Source organism: Amblyraja radiata, chromosome 7 (assembly GCF_010909765.2).
Source record: "Amblyraja radiata isolate CabotCenter1 chromosome 7, sAmbRad1.1.pri, whole genome shotgun sequence".
NCBI classification, from domain to species: domain Eukaryota; kingdom Metazoa; phylum Chordata; class Chondrichthyes; order Rajiformes; family Rajidae; genus Amblyraja; species Amblyraja radiata.
Window position 1 is genome coordinate 26,325,983 of NC_045962.1, and position 13,698 is coordinate 26,339,680.

General features: G+C 39.8%; 1 protein-coding gene across 4 annotated transcripts in view; it reads left to right on the plus strand.

Moving 5' to 3' along the window:
- The window catches only part of chn1 (chimerin 1), a 78,041-nt gene that overhangs the window by 42,172 nt on the left and 22,171 nt on the right, over window positions 1–13,698 (plus strand). For 3 of the 4 annotated variants that reach the window (XM_033023913.1, XM_033023915.1, XM_033023914.1), the window contains one exon: window positions 1,108–1,396. The exons of the other annotated variant lie outside the window; for it this stretch is intronic. In XM_033023913.1, coding sequence (XP_032879804.1) covers window positions 1,108–1,396 — 289 coding nt within the window. The remainder of the gene's footprint in view (window positions 1–1,107; window positions 1,397–13,698) is intronic. 4 annotated transcript variants of the gene reach the window in all.

The following is a 13,698-nucleotide window of genomic DNA, read 5'->3' on the forward strand; positions in this document are numbered from 1 at the left end:
ACAGTTTCCAAAGGTGATGGAAAGGCGGGAGGAAAGACCAGGTGCTAAGAGCTCTCTTATACCTGCATTAAGGAGGCATTTAAACACACCTGAACAATTAAACACTTGTGAAGCCATGTGTCCCAAACATTATGGTGCCCTGAAATGGGGGGACTATGTATAAACACAGCTGCAATTTCTACATGGTGAAACCAAAATGTATTAAAAAAAACCCTGGATGAGTGGTGGAATATTGCGTTGGGGGAAACGGGACCCAACAGGTCCCACTTGGTCTAGTATCTCCATAAATGTTGCCTGATCTGTTGAGTATTTCTAATATTGTTTGACATTTTATATATCCAGAATCCATAGTATTTTGCTTTTAAGCAATGTGTTTAAATCTAAAGCTGCAACTGTTAATTTAAGGCTGATCATAATATTTGTATGTGTACAGAAGTATTTGATTCCTATTTAAGGAAGTTGCTTCACGTAGATACGCCTCACTTTTCAATAAGCCCTAGCTACTGCTAAAATGTACTGGTATTAGTTGTAACAAATGCATGTGAAAATGGCTCATTGTATTTCTCATTCTGTCCCCCCCCCCCCCCCCCCCCCCCCCCAGTTGAGGTGCATTTTGATCTTATGACAGTAGAAGTGTGCATTAGATGAATATGTTTGCATGCTTTCATTTGCAAAAAAATCAAGTATTATTAGTTTTAAATTGCCACCTACCATAAATCCTGCATATATTGATATTTTGATATTTTAATTTGATTTATCAAATTAAAAGAGTTTACTGATACCAATATATTTTTTTTTAAAGAACCAGGAAGGTTATCAAACACTTTAAAAGGGTCATATTATACATAATAACATGCTGAGATATATAGAAAATACACAATGTTACAATTGTATAGACTTTTAGGTCTTACGATGAATGGGCACATTGGTGAACTAGTAAACATCTCTGATTTTTACACATTTGGTCCGGAACAATATGTCAATCTCAATTTATAATCCAATTTTATAAGGCAGCCACAGAACAATACCAAGTGTATGTTTTGGTAGTTTGATATTTTGGACAGAGCCTGCTTATCATGTTCTATATTTTGTTTTCAATTGAAACAGATTTGGGATTCAGACCAGAAATTTTCGTCTTTATTATGATGGGAAACACTTTGTGGGAGAGAAACGGTTTGAGTCGATTCATGACCTGGTAACAGACGGATTGATTACATTGTACATTGAGACTAAGGCGGCTGAATATATAGCCAAGATGACAATTAATCCAATCTATGAACATATTGGCTATACAACTTTAAATCGTGAACCTACAAGCACAAAATGTCTTCCAGACCTCAGAGATGTTCAAGCAGAGCCCGAATCTGCCAAAGAGGATGACACTCCAGAAGAAAGGGTAAGGATCAAAGATGCTTTATTTCTTCTCTAGATCCAGACCTATACCTCACTGTGACATTTATACATGATTGTTATATTGTTTTAGAGCTGACCTACTTTGTAATGTAGCTTAAATAATCTAATCATCCAATAAAAAAATAAAGCACCAAGTTAAAGTAACTTGAGTGATCCTGCAGCAATGTGTTTAATGGCACAACAACTTATGTATTCCTACTTTGGGGTACGTTGTTGTAGTTTAGTGCATTGAAATACTTTCACAATAATGTATTGCATAAAGTACTTTAGCGCAGCACCTGCATTAAGTAGGGAAACCGAAAAAAATATATGTGCAGTTATTGTAAGATTTATTGTTTGAATCTAACATATATACTGTAGGGAAAAGTTAAATTGTATTTGAAGTGTGATCTAAAAATGTAACATTTTAAAATCTTTGAATACACAAGGAAATGTTAATTATGAATATATCTTTATAACATTTTTTTGAGGATTTTTTTCTGAAGATTCGTATTATTCATATTTTGTAACTCTCATTGGTGCTTATTGTCCTTACTTTGTCTGCTTAAATCTGCGGTTTCAAAATCTCAATTAGCCTTTAGTGCACGTTTTTGCACAACTTTACAGTTACCAAGGCTCCTTTTTATGATGCCCTAATATGCATTTTAAAAAAGAATTCCCTCAGTCCGGCATGGTCCCTCGATTCACCCTTCATTTCTGTTGCCTTTAAGTAAAATAACAAAAATTAATTTTGGAGACAACTAATTCAGCCATTTTTACTTGATAAATTATCACCCCCTCTCTTATTTGTTCAAATTGTACCTTATTACACGCTAATTCTACAATGCAAAAGAAATGAATTCACCTTTTCTCTTCTGCAAATCATCATCTTGAAGGTCTTACTGAATCAATTTTATATGCATAGTAGCCAAACTGTTGCACATACATTTTCCAGTTTTAGTCTTCTGAAATGTATGTGTTATAATAATTTAAATATTGTGAAGTTATATGGATTAGAGAAAAATCATTACATTTTACAGTAGGGTTCAGAAAGTAATTAAAAAAGATTAAATCAACTTTGATTGCTATTTTTCCAAATCTTACGTAGCTAATTAAAATTTAGTTTTGAAGGATCTTGTTAATTCACTTTTTTGGAAAGAGTATTATCCCCACAGAGAAAATAAATAGTGTTTATAGAACTTCTAAAATGACAATTTCTCACAATGATTTAATGATCGTATATAACGCATGCAAAGATTGTTTCGCAAAGGTAGAAAAATATGCAAATGCGGTATTGATCAATAATTTGTACTTGCGTCAGAGTATCAATGTATTGAAATCACTCAAAATTCTACAAAGTGGAAAAGCCGAATGCCAAAGAGCAACAACCGAGTTGATGGGCAGTTGATCGGATAATATTGATTTTAAAGAGGCCCAAGGGAAGAGAGGAGGTAAAGGGAGCACGATACAGGTGTGGCAGAAGGCTCTGTTCTTGAAAATAGTGGGTAGAGGAAGCCAAGTCTGAGATTGATATTGGAAAATAAGTCTAATAGTAATTAGAAGGTAAATAAGGGGCTCGACATGCCAGTTTTATAGATAACAACAAGAATTTTGAAATTGAATGTTCAGTTTTTTTGAGGAAGGAAAAACACCTTGGATATGGATGCCAATGAAGAATAGGCTGGAATATTCAATGATTATAATAATATGCAGAACAATCAGTGGAGTGCTAAATTTATACTACAAATATGGGGAATGGAAAACATTCAAATGTCAGGTGCGAGTTGTGGAGGCAGCTTTAATATTTGAAAATTATCTGTCATGTATTCAGTTTATGCCTCTTAAAATGTAAAGTAGTGTACTAAAAGCAAACTGATCATTTTAATAATAACTTGCAAAAGCTTCAAGAATAATTCATACAAAATATTATTTGCGATTTCAATTTTCACAGAAATTTTGGCAATCCCTTTAAATTTGTTTAACTGAATTGTTTGCGTTTAAGCTACAGACTTTACAGCCTCGGAAGTTGAACAGTCTGGCCCAGATTCTTCCACAGCTATCATCCATTATCTGTGGAACAGGGTGACTTGGGCAGTGTCAGTTTGTGCTTCGTTCAAGGAATGATTTACTGCTGTGCATTTTTGCAGAACTCAAACGTGCGAGAATATCACTGATGTGACCAAGTTTGGAACTTTCTAATTTTAGGTGCTGAACAAGTTAAGCTGCCAGGCCAGACTTTTTAACTTCGCAGACTGTAGGTACATTGTTGAACATAATTTCCAAAAACAGTAATACAATTCATAAGGTATTTGAAAAAAAAATAGCAAATGCATAGGTAACTTAGTAACTAACTAAGAAACTGGGAGGAAACTTCTATCCTCTTAAAACTGAGCATTTAATAATTGCATTTTTGTCTTTATCGACGATCGCATGCCAGTATATTTGACTATCCATTTTGTTGCTAGGTTATTGCAATGCCATTCTATTCAATTTCCGAAGGTGTAAAGTCTATAACTTAAATTCCACTGAGCCCAATGGAGGAGCAATGAAGGGAGAGTCCCACTTTGCATCTTCAACTTCGATTTTCTAGCTGCTATTGTTTTATACCCAGATCGGTATAGACGAGGGAGGATTAGGCAGTGATCAGTCCTTTTATCTAGCAGGTGATGCGGACATCATTGTGGTCCCTTGTCTGGAAGATGACATAGAAAAACTGGTGCCTGATCAGGTTGTTGCCATGAATCTTCTGCAATCTTATATTAAAAAAACTGACATCTGTGAAAGGCTATCCGCTTGTTCTGAGCAGAAGACCTCAGAACACATTGCCTCAGGCCCAATCACCATTTGGAGTCTGATCCCCTTTACCTGTCTTTTGGTTGTATTGTATTGGTTGTCATCCTAAAGGTCTGATTGTGGTTGCCTCTGGCCTTGTACATACTGTAGCTTTACCAGCTTTGATGAAGGCTTGAAAATTAATTGCACATTTTTAATTGTAACTAGACCAAGTGCAGACCCATTGGGTCTGTTCCCCCCAACGTGTGGTTGAGGGGGGGGGGGGGCATGCGGCGTCACACACATTAACTACCCCCCCGCACACACGCTAACTACCCCCCTTGTTAATATATTAATATTATTAATTTGCTCCTTTTACCCCTATCTACTGACGCATAGCTCCCAACTCGCAGGGGGGGTAGAGAGTGAGGGCAGAGAGAGAAGGGAGGGGAGGGGAAGGAGGAGGGGGGGGAGAAAGATGGAGGGAGGAGAGGGAGGGAGAAAGAGGGAGGGGGGAAGAGGGAGGGGGGGGAGAAAGAGGGAGGGGGGGAAGAGGGAGGGGGGAGGAGAAAGAGAGAGGGAGGGGGGGAGGGAAAGAGGGAGGGGGAGGGGGAGGAAAAAGGGGGGAGAGAATGAGGGGAGGGGAGAAAGAGGGAGGGGGGGGGTAAGGAATCAAATGCAAAACGGCGTACACCCACACAACCACAGAGTTTAAAAAATATATAGATGTATGAAACAGAATACCGATTTTATATCAATACTGATCATTTAAAAAGGCTTTTTTCATTTTCCAGCTCTGCTTTATGGTTGGTAAATGCAAATGCAATATTTTAAAATTTACTTGATGAAATCTGCAAAACGCATCTATCTGGTGACCATAGCGTTGGATTAGGCAATAATAAAAATAGGAAGGAATATCCATTCATTGCTGCCCTTATAATTTATTGATATGCTTGTTGCTTTATAAAATCAGCAGTGGTTATATTTTTAAGTGCTGGCTGCTGCTTCCTTACTTTATTGATTGGTTGCTCTTCCATTCATTTATTAATTCATAAAGTGGTCACCACTTCATTCATTTATTGATTCAGTGTGCATCGTAATCTATTAATTTGTTACACCACAGATGCACCTTCCTCAATCCTTTATGAACAATATTTTCCATCCTTTGAATGATTAAATTCTGCTTTTCAGTTGTCTTGACCGTCTGCCCTGATCTACTCTCACCTCTCACCAACTGTTTTAACCAACACATGTTGGTTAACTCATTTCATTGTAGTTTATCATAAATCCATATAATTTAGTTTTATTTTACAAGTTCTTCTTTTAACAAGTGTGTTATATCCTTATTTAAAAACACCCTAACCCAAGGTCTAAATTTGGGGGTTTGTTTGCCAACCTGCTGCTTACTCTTCCTAACAACTTGCATTTATTATTTTTCTCTACTCACAGATTTCTACCCTTTCCCCTCTCTTGGCTCATAGATCCTTTTAGCACAGTGTTTAACATTGACTTAATTATACATTATCAAACGGATAATCCAGAAAGGCTCTGGACCTGAGGGTGCTGGAAATTCGGTGTTCAACCTGACGTAAATCTCTTGGTAAATCGCTTTTAATCACTTTATAGTTTTTTATGGAAAACTACTTAATACGCAAATCATTTAAAAAAAATGATTTGATAAAAATACTTTCATTATAAATTTAACACCATAAGCAATGGCATAGTAGATTCACCAATCTATAAGGAAATGAGAGGCCACGATAATTTGGATGTAGTTCATCTGAAATCTGTGGAAATTATTTTGAACTACTGGACACATTCCAAGATACTTTCGACAGTATACCTGTAGAAGCTTGTTTGAGTATTCGGAGACCTATCGAACCTCTTTGAAATTGCATCCATGTGCTTGTCCCAGGACATGTCATCACCACCAGAATGCGCCTTGATCCTAATCTGTAGGTCCACAGTAGTCAAAGCCAGTGAAAGCCACATCAAGCAAGGCTGCATCATTCATTACCCTGACCTTTTTTCAGTGTTTCTTTCCGCAGTTCTGAAGCTCACTGCCAAAAAAGCTACTTGCATGAATTGAACTGGTTTACGGGACCACTGGAAACTGTTCAGCCTATGGCAATTGCAGTCCACATCCAAGGTCACCCAGACTCCAGCAGTTGAGCTGCAGTGCACACACATTCAGAGGCCAAGCTCCAAGTTGTCATCATCAACTTATTACTCAAGTATACGAGGATGGGCCTTGCACTCAATGTCCACAAAACAAAGGTCCCCTACCAGCCATCCCGCACTAGACAAAACCCCCTCTGACAATAAAGGTTTGTGGCATGATGCTGGTCACCATGGGCTACTTTGCATATCTCAGGAGCCACTTTCAGTAAAGGCATATCTGAGTAATGAAGTACTCCTTTGGATGAAGGATGGATTTCATCTATGATGAATGATAAAGGTGTTTGAAGATCAAGATAGCACTGACACAAAACTCGTGATATTGTAATATAAGAACAATGACACCCAAATACCTTTACTTTCCCCACATCATCTTCTAAGTCGCTGCTAGTAAAACATACCAATTTGATTTTTGTAGATCCAAAACGGGTGGTATCACGTTTTCCTGCATTGAATGCAATCCACCATAGCTTGGACCAACTACAAGTAGGCCCATGTCCCTCCATAATTTGTTGTTGTTACCTCCATGATACTTACTGTGGCTTCTAACTTTGTGCTATCATAGGTAACTCTTCATCAAAGTAATTAATAAATATCGTAAAAAGCTCTGGGGCTCGAGTATTTAAGATGGCGGCGCTGCCTTAGCAGCTGCGGCTCGCCTGCAGTCCGTTTGTTTTTTCTTTTATTTTTGTTCTTATGTCCTATTTTAGTTAATTTGTGGTTTTATTTTTATTTTATTATGTTGTGTATGGGTGTGGGGGGGAGAAACGTGTTTTTGGTCTCTTCCTTCGGGGGGGATGCAACTTCTCTTGTCGTATCCCCCGTGTCCGTCTCAGTCTGCGCCGAGGCCTAATGGCGGAGCTGGCGGCCTCGGAGCTGGGGCAGCGTTCCAGCGGCAACATCGGAGCTGTGGCATTCCGGTGGCAGCGGCGACCCGACAACGGAGCTGTGGCGTTCCGGCGGCAGCGGCGACCCGACAATGGAGCTGTGGCGTTGCAGCGGCAGCGGCGACCCGACAACGGAGCTGTGGCGTTGCAGCGGCAGCGGCGACCCGACAAAGGAGCTGTGGCGTTGCAGCGGCAGCGGCGACCCGACAACGGAGCTGTGGCGTTGCAGCGGCGACCCGACAACGGAGCTGTGGCGTTGCAGCGGCGACCCAACAACGGAGCTGTGGCGTTCCGGCGGCAGCGGCGACCCGACAACGGAGCTGTGGCGTTGCAGCGGCAGCGGCGACCCGACAACGGAGCTGTGGCGTTCCGGCGGCAGCAGCGACCCGACATCAGAGCTGTGGCGATCCGGTGGCAGTGGCGACCTGACCTCGGAGGATCGGCAACAGGCCCGGTGGACGACAGCGTCGGGAGCTCATAGGTAGCCTCAGAGCAGAGGGAGAACAAGGAGGGAAGAGACAAGGACTTTAAGATTTTTGCCTTCCATCACAGTGAGGAGGTGCCTGGTGAACTCACTGTGGTGGATGTTAAATTTGTGTTTATTGTGTGTTTTTGTCATTTTTATTATATGTAGGCAACGACATTTTGTTCAGACCAAAAGGTCTGAATGACACTAAAGGCTACTTTACTTTACTTTACTTTATAGTTACCTGAAAAATATCATTACTTACATTTTGCTAGTTAAGCATATTTAATTATCTCTACTCTTTTTCTAGTTTGCAACGAACTACCAATTCATGTTATCAAGTTATTTCTAGCTTCATGTACTTTTTGCTTCTGATAATCTTGTGTATTCTCATGAAAGGCTTTCTGAACATACACATCGACAACATCCTTTCCACCATGCCGATAACCTGTTTGTTCAGTTATATTCGTCAGATCCTTTGCATTTGGAGAGTTGAGAAACATCTTGTCTATTTGGCCTGTCCCACTTTGGCGATTTTCCGGCGAATGTGAGGTCGCCGGCAGTCGCCTGAAAAACCAGCGAATGGAACAGCGACTGTCAGAGTGGAACACACACACACACACACATCGTTTATTTCACCAGCCTGTTATGCCAGGCGGGGGACAGGGCAAGCGGGGGTGGGGGGCTGTCTGAGTGAAATTCACACAGCGCAAAGCCAATGTGATACAGACACACACCGTGATGAACAGGAAGGTTGGCGCTGTAATTAAGACGGTGAAAGCACAGTGTACGGGAAGGGTCACGTAAGTCCTTTAAGAGAAGGGGGAGAAGGGGTGGAGACCACTTTTAAGAAGCCGTCGAGATACACGGCTGTGAAGCTCGACAGACATTAACATTACCGGTCGGTTATCCTAGGTTCTGAAAACTACTGCTTACGTTTTTTCCCAATGTGCCAATGAGATTCACCAGTCAGCACCGGCTACAACCTACGACAACCTTCGACCTCCTGGCGACCCACCTACAGCACGAGAATTCTTGCGACTCTCCATGGCAACTTCATTCTGGTTGGCGCTAATTTTTCAATATGTTGAAAAATTCGCAGCGACCATAATGATACCGTGCGACTAGTTCCAGAATGCGGAAACACCTTACGACCATGAAGGCCACTACCCGGCAACCACCCATGAACATGTGGCGATCGCATTGTCTCCTGCAGTCGCCTAAGTGGGACAGGCCCATAAGTTCAACGCTCTAGTTTTATTTTTCATATTACGTTTATATCCTGTTTACTTTTTTAGTTCTGAGCTTTGTTCCGAATTTTACCCTCTGCAGTGTTATTTCTTCTTGTAAGAGTCCCATCGATTCTGGAGTTCATATAATTTGAAGATGATGTCGTTAAAGGCATCAAAGTCCCTATCATCCATCAGCTGTTGATTGTATGGAAAGCGGGTTCTACCATTTTGGTAGACAATGACAAGTCTCCTTGCAACCAATTTTTGTGCTTTCAACTGTAACTGCTTGAAGGTGTCCATTTATTTATGTCTCTGTTTATAAGACCTAAATTTGTATATCGACTGCTATTATATGTTGGTATTTAGAAAATGTAACAATTGTGAGTACTTAGTTTTGACTTGTTAGTGTCATTATTTTTAAAGTGTAAATAGTCAAATTTGATAGCAAGGAAAATTGTTGCAGATTCCTGAGATCAAATATTTTAGGTTGTGTTTTATTTTTTAAACTAATTGTGTGCAATTATAGAAATGAGCTCGCCTTTTAAGCTCTTTCAGTAATGTAAATGAAAATTAGTTATCAACATTTTTAAAGTTAAAATGCTGCAGATGGCAAAAATCTGATATGAAAGCAGATGTGAGAAAATCATAGCAGATTGGGCAACACCTTTGGTGAGCAAAACAGTTAAATGTTTTGGGTTAATTCATTTTTGTCATCTGTTTTGATTAAACATTGATGAAATCTTGAAATAATAACTCTGTTTCTGTCTCCACCTATTCTGCCTGACTTGCTGAGTATTTCAGAATTTTTTGTCATTGAATCAGAATCAGATTTTACTCGCCAAGTATGTTTTGCAACATACGAGGAATGTTGATACTTCAAGACACAATCTAATAGCGATCTAACAGCTTAATTATGGGGTTTACCTTAAAATTCCATGTTTTATTTCTGCATTAGTGTGTAGTTACACGAGTCATGTTCGACATAACAATTTATCTGCAGGCTGTATGTGACACAGGCCATGGACTGCCTGTATGCAAATGGCCAGTGGCTCATCGAATTCTACCTCCATTTTGCAACAGTTGTTCTGCAATCAGTTCTATAAAGTCAGTGTTTCTTTTTTAATTATTAGGGACAAAAATCTTTTTTTGTGTTGACTGTTTTAATAGAGCAAATGTGTGAAAGCTGAGGCCCTTAGGTTGAAGATAGAGAATGAGCACAGAATTGATTGTGGTACAGTGATTGTAAAAGAGCAAATGTAGGTGTTGATGGTGGGTTTTGTGAGTTGTGAGCTTGAAGTTGCAACTGAGAGTTGGGATTCGTACATTGATAGCTCTGATGTCATAAAGCTTTTCTTTGGAAATTATATCCTTGCAATTAAACTGCAACCATTGACCTTTGCATGATTCTCACCAGCAGCGAAGCAGTTGCCTGGAAGTCTTTGTGTTCCCAAAGGGAAAACGGGATCTCCATCCTCCTGTACATCTCCCGAACCAGAACCCTCAGTGCTATATTAAAGAACGTGATTACTTGCTAAGAGCTTGTTACAAAACGTAAACCATCCTTCTAAGATCTTTATCGTCAAGCCAGAGAACAGCAACCCATCAAAAGATCCTGGGTCCTTTTAAGTGATGCTGAGGTCACACTATTTAAGTTTCAGATTGGAACGTTGAAGTCCAATTTCTGTTCATGATTTTTACAAATGCATGCAACTGGTTTGCCCTCATATTCAGTTGTTTTGATAAAGTGTTAAAACATTTATTACAAGTTGTAAATAACCTTAAGTAGATAATAGATGCAAGTGTCATACAGTGCCCTCCATAATATTTGGGACAAAGACCTATCATTTATGTACTTGTCTCTGTACTCTACAATTTGAGATTTGTAATAGAAAAAATCGCATGTGGTTAGAGTGCACATTGTCAGATTTTATTAAAGGCCATTTTAAAGGACGCACACACCATTGAGGATAAATGGGGATTCTGTGGATAGGGTGAGCTGTTTTAAATATCTGGGAGTCCACATCTCTGAGGATATGACATGGACATCACACGCCGCAGCACTCGTGAGTAAGGCAAGGCAGCGCCTTTACCACCTCAGGCAATTGAGGAAATTCAGAGTGTCTCCAAGGATCCTCCAGTGCTTCTACTCAGCGGCTGTGGAAAGCATCTTATCTGGAAATATTACAATCTGGTTTGGGAATTGCTCTGCCCAGGACAAGAAGGCTCTGCAGAGAGTAGTGCGTTCGGCCGAATGCACAATGGGAACTTCACTCGCCCCCCTGCAGGAACTATACATCAGGAGGTGCAACTCCAGAGCCAATAAAATCATGGGAGGCCCCTTCCACCCCTGCAACGGACTGTTCCAGCTGCTACGGTCAGGCAAACGCCTCCGTTGCCATGCTGTGAGAACAGAGAGGTTGAGAAGGAGTTTCTTCCCAGAGGCCATTAGGACTGTAAACTCCTATCTCACCAGGGACTAACTTTACTGTACCACTCTACTGCTTTTTTTTAGATTGCTGTTTTTTTCCCTTTTTCCTTCCACCCACAATATTTAATATGTAAAAGAATATGTGATTCTATTCCATTCTGTTTGTAGTTTGGTTGTTTGTTTGTTTGTCTTTTAGCACAAAGTCCACGAGCATTGTCAGTTTTCATTTCACTGCACATGTCGTATGTGTATGTGACGAATAAACCTGACTTGACACTTGACTTGACACTTTTATATATTTTGGTTTCTCCCATGTAGAAATTACAGCAGTGTTTACACATAGACCCCCATTTCAGGGCACCATAATGTTTGGGACACAGCAATGTCACGTGAAAGAAAGCAGTCATGTTTAGTATTTTGTTGCATACCCTTTGCATGCAATGACTGCTTGAAGTCTGCGATACATATACATCACCAGTTGCTGGGTGTCTTCTCTGGTGATGCTCTGCCAGGCCTGCCATGCAACTATCTTTAGCTTATGCTTGTTTTGGGGGCTAGTCCCCTTCAGTTTTCTCTTCAGCATATAAAAGGCATGCTCAATTGGGTTCAGATCGGGTGATTGACTTGGCCACTCAAGACTTAACAATTTTTTAGGTTTCAAAAACTCCTTTGTTGCTTTAGCAGTATGTTTGGGATCATTGGGAGAATGAACGATATCGTCACTGGTCTGGAGACGAAACCCCGCTCATATGCACGGGCGGTGACAATGCAGAACGAAGGGGAGACGAGCGAGCAGGACGAGTTGGACAGGGACAACATCAAGGCTTCTCACCCGCTCACACGGAGAAGTAAGATGGATAAACCAGCCATAATAATTCGGTTTGCTAACAGGAAGCACAAAACTGAACTGCTGAAACAGGGAAGACGGCTAAAGGGCTCGGATGTGTATTTGAATGAACACCTGACAAAGAAAAATGCTGACATCGCCAGAAAGGCCCGACTCCTGAGAAAGCAGAAGAAAATTCAATCTACATGGACTGCAAACTGCAAAATATTCATCAAGCTGAACGGACCACCAGAACAAGCCAAAGTATTAGTCATTAGGGACCTGGATGAACTGGATAAATACCAAGGTGACAAACCACAACAAGGTAATGGAATACACTTAGTAGCAATATAAAAATATAAAATAAAAACCACAACCATGATAATTCCTGACAAAAAATATATATCTCTATCAGGACTAGAAACCTTTGCATATACAGAGCATAACGCACATGACATAGAAAATGATATTGATCCGGAAAATAACTTATTTAACAATATCAACAACAGCTGCAGTTATTACACAGATGAGCAATTCAATATAACTTTCCAATCAGAACATAATATCCACTTTAATAGCAGAAGTCTATATGCCAACCTCCGCAACATAAAATAATATTTAAGACAGTTCAAGAACCCATTTAATCTTATAGCAATATCAGAGACCTGGATCAGCCCTGAGAAAGGTGTGGACTTTGACATGATGGCTATGAACTGAATTATATAAACAGAAGGGAAAAAAGTGGAGGAGGTGTGGCGATCTATGTGGATAAACGACTGAAATATAAGGTGGTGGAGAACATGATTGGATTGGATTGGATTCCTTTATTGTCATTCAGACCTTTCGGTCTAAACAAAATTTCGTTGCCTGCAGTCATATATATAATAATAAATAACGAAACATACAATAAACACAAATTAACATCCACCGCAGTGAGTTCACCAGGCACCTCCTCACTGTGATGGAGGCAAAAGTCTTAAAGTCTCTGTCTCTTCCCTCCTTGTTCTCCCTCTGCGCTGAGGCAATCATCTGTTGACGATTTGTTGGAATGTATTACAGTAGAAATGTGCATGGAAAAGACCAAAAATATTATTGTGAGCTGTATATACAGAGCTCCCGGATCCAGTATTGAAATATTTAAAGATTGGATGGAAAACATGTTTACAAAATCATTACAAAAGATTATGTTCATCTGTGGGGATTACAATATTGACCTGTTGAATCCAAAAAGCATAAAATGACAGAAGACTTCATCACTACTATGTACAGTATGGGTTTTTATCCTAAAATAACCAGACCTAGTAGAATTACTTCTCATTGTGCGACATTAATAGACAACATATTCACAAACATTATGGAAAACAATACAGTAAGCGGACTATTATACAGTGACATCAGTGACCATTTACCTGTTTTTATTGTTTATCACTGTAGTTATAGGAAACCTAAGAACACCAGTCATTTCAAATACAAAAGAGTGAGAATCGAAGAAAACATAAATGCATTTAAGAATGAAT